We start from the raw sequence: 12763 nt of genomic DNA on the forward strand, positions 1-12763 counted from the left end.
AGTGGAAAAGAGAATAGAATATATAAATGTTCAGATAAAGTAGAAATAATGCAACTTAAAAAAAGAAAGGAAAAGGGAGAAGAAAAGGGAAAAGTAGAAAAAGTCTGACTATGGGAGTGAAAAGATTACCATTAAAACCAACAAGCAAGATGGTGAAAGTTTAAATAAGAAAACAGAAAACTTAGAACATTTCTTTAAAGTATAAGTACAAAGGTAACCACTATAACAATAAGACAAATCAGAAGAAATTTTCAAGATAAAAGAAGAAAACAGCAGGCACAGAAACACAACTATTAAAATATACATGGTAATTACAACAAAAATGGGTTAAGATGAAATATATCAGTAACAGCAATAAATATAAATGGACCTAGCTCACTAATTTAGAAGATTTTTTATTTTATTTTTATTGGAGTATAGTTGATTTACAATGTTGTGTTAGTTTCAGGTGTACAGCAGAGTGATTCAGTTATACGTATACATATAGTCATTCTTTTTCAGATTCTTTTCCCATATAGGTTATTGAATAGATAAGAGTTCCCTGTGCTATACAGTAGGTCCTGGTTGGTTATCTATTTTATATATAGTAGTGTGTGTATGTTAATCCCAAGCTCCTACTTTATTGCCCCCACTAAAAGATTTTCATTTTGACTCACAAAACAAGACACAACTAAAAGTGATTCAGAAATAAAGGAATGAGCAAGTGTAGATAAGGCAAATAGAAACAATGAGAACAGGAATTGTGTACTGATATCACACAAAGTAGAATTCCAGCCCCAAATCCAAGCATTAAACATGAAAAAGGACACATTTTTTTCTCTTAAAATACATACTTCACAATGACTATATATAAGTGATGAAGACATATATACCAAACAACAACATGTATGGAGAAAGAATAAAGCAAATGTTAAAATAGTAAAACAAAGGACTTCCCGGGTGGTCCAGCGGTTAAGACTCTGTGCTCCCAGTGCAGGGGGCCTGGGTTTGATCCCTGGTCAGGGAACTAGATCCCACATGCTGCAACTAAAAGCCCGCATGCCTCAACTAAAAGACCCCCGCATGCCACGACAAAGATCTCATGCTGCAACTAAGACCCAGGGCAGCCAAAATAAATAAATATTAAAAAAAACAAAAACACAGTAAAACAAATGGTAAAATGTTAAAATTTGGGGACTACTGGTATACTTATCTAGGCATCAGTGTACTGTTTGTACAACTTTTCTGAAAGTCTGATGTCATTTCAAACTAAAGTTTAAAAAACTATGTATGTATAAACATATTTAAATGAAAACATAAATGGCGTTATGGATTTTCTTTTTTATATTTTTGAATTTTTATAAATAAACCACATACCACATACTTGTAATAAGATTTTAAAATAGTATTTTAAAGAAAATAAAATAACACAGAAGAAAGGTATAAAGAAATGAAGCACATACTTTTCATCCAAGATTTTAGCAAGAAGAATAGACCACCATTACTATGGCACTGTTTCAAAATCTAGAATTTTAGGAAGTTCTCTAGATGAAATGAGGTATTTTAAAGTTGAGATGCCACATTTTATTAAAGTGACTTTTATTTACAGCATACTTCATGTTAGATATTCACAAGTGCCTTTATAAAATACATTTTGTATCAAAAGTATTACTCCTGAAATACAAATTAACAAATGTCTTAAACTGCATTTAGATATCTTCCTAGACTGACATTTTGAAAATTCTCTTCACAAAGGGATCCAGGGTTAAAAATAAAATGTAAAAAGGTTCTAACCTCTAAGGACAAGTTTTCATTTATGGAAGATTAAAATTAGAACACAATGCCAGATTCATTTTGAGTGACAGAGAACTTGAAATTCTCTTCACAATTGAAGAACTGAAAGTAACAGTGACTTTGAAATCAATCCAACTGTCGATCTGTAAGCACCAATTTGACCTAAACATTAAGTCAAACCTGCTGTTGAATAACTTGCTAAAATCTCAGCAAAATTTTGTAGCAAAAAATAATTTGGTGATAAAAGGGCAAAAATTTCAATACACAGAATTTTCCCTATTTTATAAAACATTGCTCTCTGCTTCTCATGTTAAGAATAACCTCCACTCTCCCCACCTACTTCTGCTTTCTGGTTTCCCCTTTGATCACTCCAGATGAAGGTTTCTCTTCAGTCAATAAAGCAGCATCCCTCCACAACAGATTTTCTTTGTTCTATGGGTCTCACTGGGGTATGGTAAGATCCTTTTGCTGCTTCCCTAGTTGTATAGTTCCACAGAATCATAGCTAAATCTCCCCCTAACTCAGTACTCCTAAACAGAGAGAAAAACTGATACGAATCCCACCCTGACTGCCTAGCTTTCATGGGGCAGCCACATCAATGAAAACAATTGGGGTATATAATTTAGATCTCTTGTGCTATGGCTTACCAAGATGACCTATATAAGAATGGAATAGTGGTAAATCAGTCATCTGTATCTGCCAACAAAGACGTCAAAATGCAAAATAATGTCTGAAGAACATATGTCTACAGTGTCAAAACGATTATGCATATATAAAACTCACCCTGCTCTATATGATAAAAACTTTTCCTTTTGATTTTTTAAGAATTTTTAATACAGGTACCCAAAAGAAAAAAGTAAATAAGGAGAAAATAATAATGCCAGAGCAATCTAATTTCTTAAAAAAGGAAAATGAGGGACTTCCCTGGTGGTCCAGTGGTAAAGAATCCACCTTCCAATGCAGGGGACTCGGGTTTGATCCCTGGTCAGAGAACTAAGATCGCACATGCCGCGGGGCAACTAAGCCCGCATGCCACAACTACTGAGCCCATGTGCCACAAACTACAGAGCCCACGTGCCCTGGAGCGCCAGTGTTCTGGAGCCTCCTCGCCACAACTATAGAGACCATGTGCCCTGGAGCCCTGCACCACAACTAGAGAAGAGAAAACCCGTACGCCACAACTAGAGAGAAGTCCGCGTGCTGCAACAAAAGATCCCGTATGTCTCAACAAAGATCCCGCACGCCGCAACTAAGACCCGACGCAGCTGAAAATAAATAATAAATAAGTTAAATGAATAAATATGTAAAAAAAGAAAATTATGTCCAAGCCATGAGATAATTCACAACACAAAGCTAAACATGCTGAACCAAAACCTGATTCTAATACTTCAGTCTTAATGTTTACAAGCTAAAACACATAGTTTTATTGACCTTCTGATAACAGTAACTGATAAATTCTAAGATGATTATTTTAGTAAACAGAGGTGACTTTTAAGAAAGCTTGAAAGGTAACCTTCAAATCTGAGATCTCCCACAGCCAAATGAGCTGGAAAATATATACAAAAATTATTACATCATATCTCCACTTTTGAGAGGGGTACAGGACCAAATTATAATGGCGTATGCAATGAATGCATACCTGTTTTACTGCTGGAGGAGCCAGCAACGATCACCACAGTGTCCTAAAAAATATACATCATTTGTATTAAAGAGAAGCTGCTTGTGGCAACCGTGGAGACCCACTGCTTGGATCTCCCTTTAAGAAGGAAACCTGCCCTTTGGCTACAGGGAGTAGAATAGTAGAGCCACCAGCAGTAGTGGCTTTGAGATCTCTCACACCATTCAATCCTTCATTCCAAGGCCTGACTGTTCCCAGGGAGACCCCACTCAATGCCTGGGCAGCAGGGGCACAATAGGGCCTGGCCATTTCTGCCCAATGCAAGACTGATCTACAGGGTAATCCTCGCTTTGGAGCTCCCCCTTGAGCTGTCAGATTTGCATTGCAATCTGAGACTCTCCTTGCCCCATTCGGTTTCCTCTTCACTTTCCTTTTACAGATGTCAGATCTGCATTGCAGTCTAACGACTATAGTCCAATCCTTCTTCATTCCCTTCTACCTCTACAGACGATATCTCACAATAAACCTCTTCCATTTCTAACTCCATCTCAAGATCTCCTTCCCAGATGACACTGCAAGATAATGACCTGAACTGACACAATACTTCTCTTATAAAGATACAAGTTGTTGGTCTTCCCTGGTGATGCAGTGGTTGAGAAGCCGCCTGCCAATGCAGGGGACACGGGTTCGAGCCCTGGTCCAGGAAGATCTCACATGCTGTGGCGCAACTAAGCCCGTGTGCCACAACTGAGCCTGCACTCTAGAGCCCGCGAGCCACAACTACTGAGCCCACGTGCCACACTACTGAAGCCCACACGCCTAGAGCACGTGCTCCACAATTAGAGAAGCCACCACAATGAGAAGCCGGCGTACCACAACGAAGAGTAGCCCCCGTTCGCAGCAACTAAAGAAAGCCCGCACGCGTGGCAACAAAGACCCAACACAGCCAAGAATAATAAATAAATAATAAACTAAATAAATTTATTAAAAAAAAATACAAGTTGTCTCCCTAACGTTAAGATGTTACGGAAAACCCCGAACTTTTTGGCCAACCCAATATTTTAGATGTATCTCTCACTTACAGATACACACATATATATGCACATACCACAACCTTAGCCAACCAAGCTAAGAAATTGTTTTATAGGTTAAATCTACAGTACCTCTAAAACTTGCTCTAAATGTTTAAAGCTCAAATTTGAAGCATATTTTAATATCAACATTAACTTTACATATAATTTCTTACATTTTAAAATTTTTTACCACGTATTTTCAGCTTCAATAACCAAACCTGTTAAAGAAATACACAATCTTAAGTTCATCATATGAATAAAATAATCCTACAGAAGGCTCCATATTATGCTTAATCCTGTCACGACTTCCAAAAGAATATGCCAGTTAAAAATAATTACATGGGGGCTTCCCTGGTGGCGCTGTGGTTGAGAGTCCGTCCGCCTGCCGATGCAGGGGACCCGGGTTCGTGCCCCGGTCCGGGAAGATCCCACATGCCGCGGAGCAGCTGGGCCCGTGAGCCATGGCCGCTGAGCCTGCGCATCCAGAGCCTGTGCTCCGCAACGGGAGAGGCCGCAGCAGTGAGAGGCCCACGTACCACAAAAACAAAAAAAAAACAGCTAAAGAGGGCTTCCCTGGTGGCGCAGTGGTTGAGAGTCCGCCTGCTGATGCAGGGGACACGGGTTCGTGCCCCGGTCCGGGAAGATCCCACGTGCCGCGGAGCAGCTGGGCCCGTGAACCATGGCCACTGAGCCTGCACGTCCGGAGCCTGTGCTTCGCAACAGGAGAGGCCACAACAGTGAAAGGCCCGCGTACCGCAAAAAAATAAAATATAAAAAAAATAATTACATGGCATTAAAACATACTAGGAACAAGAACAATGCAACCTCATATTTTATACAACACTTTAGAATTTACAGACCATTTCTACACCTATCATCCCACTGAATCGAGCACTTTTGACGTTGTTACTGCAGGTGTATGGATAAGGAAACTGAGGGTCAAAGAGACCATTTCTCTCAAGTCAGAACTGCAATCCAAATCTTACTAATGCAACTGACCTCAAACCATAGGTAATGATTAATACAATTGATGCCAGTCAATATTTTCTAATATTTATTCCTAACTGATCACCTGAATAAAAACAAAAAAAACCCTTCAGTCTCTAACTTGTCATTATTAAAGATCAAGACACCTATCGGGGTAGCATGATTAAAAAAAAAAGATTATTAAAATAAAATTTATCTAGAAGCCAAGAACACTAAAAAAAAAAAAAAATACACTGCCTTGGAAGTCAGTTTGGATGGCGGTCCACTGATATAATTTAACTTACAGTGCTTGGGAATTATAGAACTTTTGTGAGCACTCAAGCCAAAGAAACTGCAAGTTTTAAAAATCAGTATATTAAATGGTTATTTATTATAGTCTTAAAGGCAGTCATGTCTTGAATAAGATCAAGATACAAAGTAAACTAAGATAAAACCTCAGAAAGCATAGTTTTTTGCTTTCAGACACAGTGGAAATAACAAAACACTTAATCTTCAATTTCTAGCCTTCTACAAGGAAATCAGCAAGGCCTAGGAAAGGAGCAAAACCAGACGTTCCCAGAGGCAACACAGCTGAAGGACTACAGATAAGAAACTCAGCCTCTGTAATTTTCTCACCCATAAAACTATTATCTGTCTAACCTACCTCAAAAAGCTGTAAATAGCAAAATGAGATGATAGATATAAAAACCTTCCTAAGGTGAAAGGTACAACTAAAAACCACCCATTTGCTAGAATTCAAATTAAATGGCCCTAAATCTCTAAGAGACATCGCAGTGATTCTCAGGAAAATCTCACCAAAAGCCCTTTTTGTCATGATACAGATCAAGGTTCTTTCGAGTAAGACTGTGAGGAAGTAAGAAAAGAATTATGTACTATACTATAATGCTGCACATTTTCCAATGCCACCTGTGTTGCACTACTAGCAAATCCATTTATATCTACTTCACAAAACTTCATACAAGGTAGGACTGTTTCTTTTTAGAAATATTATTCATAAGTACAACGTGTATCAACATTTTAAATAAAATTTGAGCATTTTCATAAGGACTACTGTTAATATCAACGTTTAGAAATAATCACAACACTGACCATCAGAACATTTTTGGACATATAACCCACGAAAGTATGCCGTCACATTAAGAGTACAAATTTCAGTAAAGTAACATGACCCACTTTTCTACTCCATTAGGAGACACTATCTATTGTACTTACTTCTGTATAACACTTTGCAAGCTTAGCATCATACCCAGCTCTCCTTTCATCTTTTCTCTGTTAGCACGGCACTCTGCCAAGTATCGAAGAGCCTACAGCGAGAGCAGGAATAGGTCAGTCCACATGCCAGACTACTCAAAATTAAACCCACTACTAAGCTACTGCGAGAGGAAAGAGTGAAAAACAGGGCTTTGCTTTTAGAACCAATTGGTTTTGAATGTTTAGAAACTCTTCTTTAAATGTGATAAGCAGAGCAGTCCTCTAGGGGACAAAAATATTCCTTTGAGCTGCAGTAGCTGAATCTGCTCTTTGAAATGAAGGTTCCCAACTTATCTGCAAGGTCAAAATTAGGCTGTTCCGGTTTCATTTTCACCACTTCATCTTGACAAGGATACAAGGAACTATAGTCCATTTATTAATTTCAGGGAGCAGTCCCAATAGCCATCATTTCCCTAGGTGCTTTTGACATATTAACTAAAATAAACTGCTGAGAGGGACAAAACATACAACCCCCTTTATGGAATGAACTGTTTCTAGTTTTATAAAACACCTTTAAAATGACTTTTTTTTTTTTTAAACTGAAAACCAAAAGACGAACTCACTCTCACAAATTCCTATTCTGTGAAGTTAACTTTTCTAGGATGCTTTTCTCTTAAGATTTAAAGTACATTTTTGCAAGTATTTCCTTCACATGCTGATTCTTGAGGGATTTTATTAGCTACAAACTTCCTAATCTCTGATCATTCACTGCAGACTTTAGTACCTGATTCGCAGGGAAATACCTCTGTGAACTACACCATCCAAAGCTGCCCCCTCAGTTCACTGACCTTCTCATTTCCTACTAGTTCTCTACACTACATTTCCAAAGTGCCTGGTCCTTACCAAAAATGGTACTATCCATGAAATCACAAATCCAACAACCTGTCTCTGACTACAATCTCCTATCCTTTCTGTAACTAGTCTTACCTTGATTTTCACTTTGGTCCATATAGGATTAACTGCCAAGGGAACTGCCCTCCCTTCATAAAAAAACTAACAAACAGGACAACTGGATGAGAAGCTGCATAGGACTGGAATCCCTAAGAGAAATGATGAGGCAGATCCTACAACTGCCCCATCTTACTGCTTTGGAAGCAGTTCCAGACTGCAGCACAGGGAGAAGGACGCCCAGTGAAGTCCTGGGGTCTTGCCAAGCTAGGGAGACAGAGATGAGAGCTGGGGAGGTTAGGGTGGAGTAGTATAATAAAAAAATACATGTCTGGTCTTCGTCTAGTCCCTGGCATAGAGTTCCTAAAACCCTTGGAATTTTTTGATAGGAGTTTGTTATTCATAAGGAGGCCCTTCAGATCACACTTGGGTGAGTTCATGTTAAAGAAGTGAGTTAGGCTATGTCCCCTAGATGGCCTCAGGAGGCAGCTCCTCACTACAAAGACCAAGTGATTAGAGGGTGGGAACTTTCAGCCCCACCCACTGACCTGGGAGGTAGGGAAGGGCTGGAAATTGAGCTCTATAAAAACTCTTGAACAAGGAGATTCAGAGTTTCTGGCTTGGTAAATACATCCACCTGCCAGGGTGGTGTGCCCCAACTCCACAGAGACGGAAGTTCCTGTACGCAGGACCCTTCCAGATCCTGCCCTATGTGCCTGTTCATTTGTATCCTTTATAAAAATCTGGTAAATGCAAGTAAAGTGGCTTCCTGAGTTCTGGAGCCATTCTAGTAAATTACTGAACAGAGGAGGAGGTCACTGGAACACTCAATTTATAGCTGCTCTGTTAGAAACATGGGTGACCTGATACTTGCAACTGGCCTTTGAAGTGAAGGCAGTCTTGGGGAACTGAGTCTTAAACCTGGGGAATTTGATACCTAACTCTGAGTGGTTACTGTCAAAATTGCATTGTTGGTCACCCAGCTGGTGTCCACAGAGGACATTGGCTGGTGTCAGAAAATACCCCAGGCAGCTAGAATTTGCAGAGCAGAGTAACAGAGAGGAGGGATCAGCACAGCAAGACAGCTCCAGAGATCTACAGAGGGGTGCCCAAGAATCTATGGTTGAATACTGACTTGCACATGCCTGGAGTAAAAGACCAAAGGGCCTGGGACTAAAACCACCAGAAAGTAGGGAAAACCATTCCTGGACCTCACACTGGGCTGAGAATAGTCTGTGACACCACCAGCCAGCAGTGAAAAGACCTCACAGTGCAGGAGGAATCAGGGTGAATCCTCAGAAGAGCATCCCGTTAGGAGTCTTGGAAGGATCAAACTGATCCCAAGTAACTTAAGGGCAACCAAGAATAAAGTTGAAGAATATTTATAGGGACACCAAAACCTCCAAAGCCCATACGATAAAATCTGTGATGTCTGGCATCTGATTAAAAACTACCAGACACGAAAAGCAGAAAAATATGACTTATCATCAAGGGGAAAAAAAAAAATTAATAGAAACAGACCAAGATATGACAGAGGCAAAATGAGAAATAAAAGCATTAAAATAGCTATTATAATTATGTTCCATATGCTCAAGGATGGGTAGAAACACCTAAGTATCGTGTGAAAAAAAATGGAAGATATTAAAAAGACCCAAATGTAACTTCCAGAGGACAAAACATAATGTCTAACATGAAAACCACAGTGGATAGGATTAACAAAAGATTAGGCACGATAGAAAAAAACATCAGTGAGCTTTAAAATGCAGCAATAGAAACCATCCAAAACGAAGGACTGCGAGAGAAAAGAAAAAGACTTAAAGAAAAAAAAAAGGAACAGTGACCTGTGGGACCACATGAGGTATCTAAAACACATACAACTGGAATCCCACGAGAGGAGTGACAGGGAAGAGACAGAAAAAACTTGAAAGAATGATGAATCACAATTTCTCAAAATTGATGAAAACTGTAGAACCAAGACCAACAAATCCCAAGCAAAACAAGAACAAAACCAAAACGCAAAGAAAACCATCCATATTAAGCACATTATAATCATTTGCTGAAAACCATTGATAAAGTCACAAAAGAAGCCAGAAAAAGGCTTATATATTATATGGAGAGGAACAAAGGTAAGAATCACAGCAGTCTGCTCATTAGAAATAATTTGAGCCAGAAGATAAAACAACATCCACAGGACTTCCCTGGCAGTCCAGTGGTTAAGACTCTGCGCTTCCAACGCACACGGCACAGGTTCGATCCCTGGTCGGGGAACCAAGATCCCACATGCCACTCGGTGTGGCCAAAAAAAAAAAAAGAAAAAAAAAAATGAAACATCTTGTAAAGCACCAGGGGAAAAAAGCCAAGAGCAAAACTGCATTACAGGGCTTCCCTGGTGGCGCAGTGGTTGAGAGTCTGCCTGCCGAGGCAGGAGACATGGGTTCGTGCCCTGGTCTGGGAAGATCCCACATGCCGCGGAGCGGCTGGGCCCGTGAGCCATGGCCGCTGAGCCTGCGCATCCAGAGCCTGTGCTCCGCAACGGGAGAGGCCGCAACAGTGAGAGGCCCGCGTACCGCAAAAAAACAAAACAAAACAAAACTGCATTACAAAAAACGTTAAACTTCTTCAGGAGGAAAATAAAAGACACCAGTAGAAATACAAATCTGTATTAAGAAATGAAGAAGGGCTTCACATGCCGCGGAGTGGCTGGGCCCATGAGCCATGGCCGCTGAGCCTGCACGTCCAGAGCCTGTGCTCCGCAACAGGAGAGGCGGAGAGGCCACAACAGTGAGAGGCCCGTGTACCGCAAAAAAAAGAAATGAAGAACACCAGAAATGGTAAATATAAAATACACTTGATTTTTAAATCTTTAATCTCTTTAAAATAGCTTAGAGTAAGAGAAAAAAAATACTGTAGATTTTTTAAACATACACAGAAGTAAAATGTGTGACAAAAAATAGCACAAAGGATGGGAGAAGGAAATGGAAATATATGGTTGTAGGATTCTCACATTATACATGAAGTAGACTGTAACAAGTTAAAGATGTATAATGTAAACCTATAACAACCACTAAAAAAATTAAAAACAAAAAGGTATAGCTAATAAGTCAACAGTGAAGATAAATGAAATTATGAGAACACCAACATATTCTTCAACCTCTCTGGGAACTCTGAGCCCCTGGCTCCCTCTACTCTCTCCTTACTAGGTCCCTCCATGACTTGACTTCTCTTCTTATTTAGCCCAGCACCTACAGTCTACTGTTTCAACTACTCTCTTGCCAAAATCCTAAACGCCCTTAATTACCAACTTGCCTGGCCAAGAATCAACCTCAAACAAATCCAACTATCTGGCTCTCAGGGCCTATGGCAGGCCTGAACCAGGGTGAAAAAGGAGTTTCATAAGCTGTAAGCCTCATATCAGCGTTACCAAACTAAGCAGTCCCTCAACGCTTGTGAACAATCTCACCATCGTCCTCAGTTAGCAACCTTTCCCATTTTCTGTACCAACTGTGAGAGCCTTCTCCTCAAACCTTTCCCACTTCAGCAGCCCCTTGCCTTCTGAATTTAAATAAGTTCAAGACTAGTCTATTTAGAATAAACAACCCCCTTCAACCCCAAGTCTCTGTCAAGAGACCAACACACTCTCTCCTCTCACCCTTATTCCAATTCTCATTGAAATAGGACCCAAACTAGGGGCCACGCAAATTTCCCCATTTGTTACTACTGTTCACTCATACCAATGTCTGTTTTGCCTAAATAAACGTCATTCTATGAAAGTAAAATAGGAAATCTGTATTATGTACTTTGATTTCTGAAAAGAAACAGCCTATATTATTTTTCTGTATGAACTTGTGAAATTACACTAAATGGGAATTGATCATGGGTCCTTAAGTAAAGGACAATGAGTTTAAAATTTTCTATGACAGTAATTTTCTTTTTAAACTTTTTGCTGTGAAAATTTTCAGAAGACACAAAAGTAGAGAAAATGTGTGGTGACCCCCATGTATCCATCATTCAGCTTCAACAATTATCATCCACTAGGCAATCCTGTTTCATCCATCTCCCCCGCTGCTAACCACACTGGAGCATTTTATAGCAAATCTCACAGAACATATAATTTCATTTGTAAATACTTCAGTATATCCCCAAGAAGTTAATGTTTTTTAAAAAATTAACTTAGTGATAATACTATTATAATACCCTGCAAAGCAATAAGTGGTTCTTTAATATTATCTACTGTCTTGTCCACATTCATTTCAAGTTATCTAAAAATATGTTTATGGTTGATTTGTTCAAATTGGGATCCAAGTCAGGTCCACATATTATACCTGGCTGATATGTCCCTTAAGTCTCTGTAAATCTGTAACAGTTACTGCTATGCCTTTCGCACACCCCAACTGCCTTTTTAATGCAATTTATTGTTCACTGAACTGGATTATTTGTCTTCCAGAAATTTTCACATTCTGTATTTGCCTGATTGCTTTGTATTGTTCTTTATCATGTTTCTCTAGCCCCCACATTCCTCATATATGGTAGTTCCTGTGCATTATTAGCTATTATCCTGTATATTTTCTCTTTTCTTCTCCTTTATCTTTCCTTCCCATCTTGTATTAAAACAAGTGCTACATCCATCTACTAATGAACAGATAAACAATCTGGCACACCTATATAATGGAATGAAGGAACCATAAAAAGGAATGAAGTACTGATACATGCTACAATGTGGATGAACCTTGAAAACATTAGCTCTGTGAAAGAAACAAGTCACAAAGACCACGTATTATATGCTTCCATTTATATAAATATATACAGGCACTTTTGCCAGAGATATACGCAAATACAAAGAAACAGGAAGTCACGGCTGCTTAGGGAAAGAGGGTGAGGCTGAGAAACAATAAGAGCAGAGTTTCTTTCTGAGGTGATGAAAATGTTCTAGAATTGATGGTGGTGATGGCTGCACACTCTGTGAATACACTAAAACCCATCGAATTGTACACTTTAGGTGAATTGCACGGTATATGATTACATCTTAACAAAACTGTTACAAAAGAAAAACAAAACCATAAGTGCCTCTTTGAGTGTCTTTCTGTACTGATATAATATAATCCTTAAGACTTCTTCTTAAGTGAAAAAAGGAAGTTGCAGAACATTCCATGCATGTAGTATGCTACCATTTGTG

At 39.2% G+C, this 12763-nt stretch overlaps 1 protein-coding gene across 1 annotated transcript in view; it reads right to left on the minus strand.

Moving 5' to 3' along the window:
• ARMC1 (armadillo repeat containing 1) overlaps window positions 1-12763 on the minus strand; it is a 34944-nt gene that overhangs the window by 18127 nt on the left and 4054 nt on the right. Inside the window, 1 exon segment of the mRNA XM_032610352.1 lies at window positions 6664-6755. Within this exon segment, the coding sequence (XP_032466243.1) occupies window positions 6664-6755 (92 nt within the window).

Source organism: Phocoena sinus, chromosome 17 (assembly GCF_008692025.1).
Source record: "Phocoena sinus isolate mPhoSin1 chromosome 17, mPhoSin1.pri, whole genome shotgun sequence".
Classification (NCBI taxonomy): domain Eukaryota; kingdom Metazoa; phylum Chordata; class Mammalia; order Artiodactyla; family Phocoenidae; genus Phocoena; species Phocoena sinus.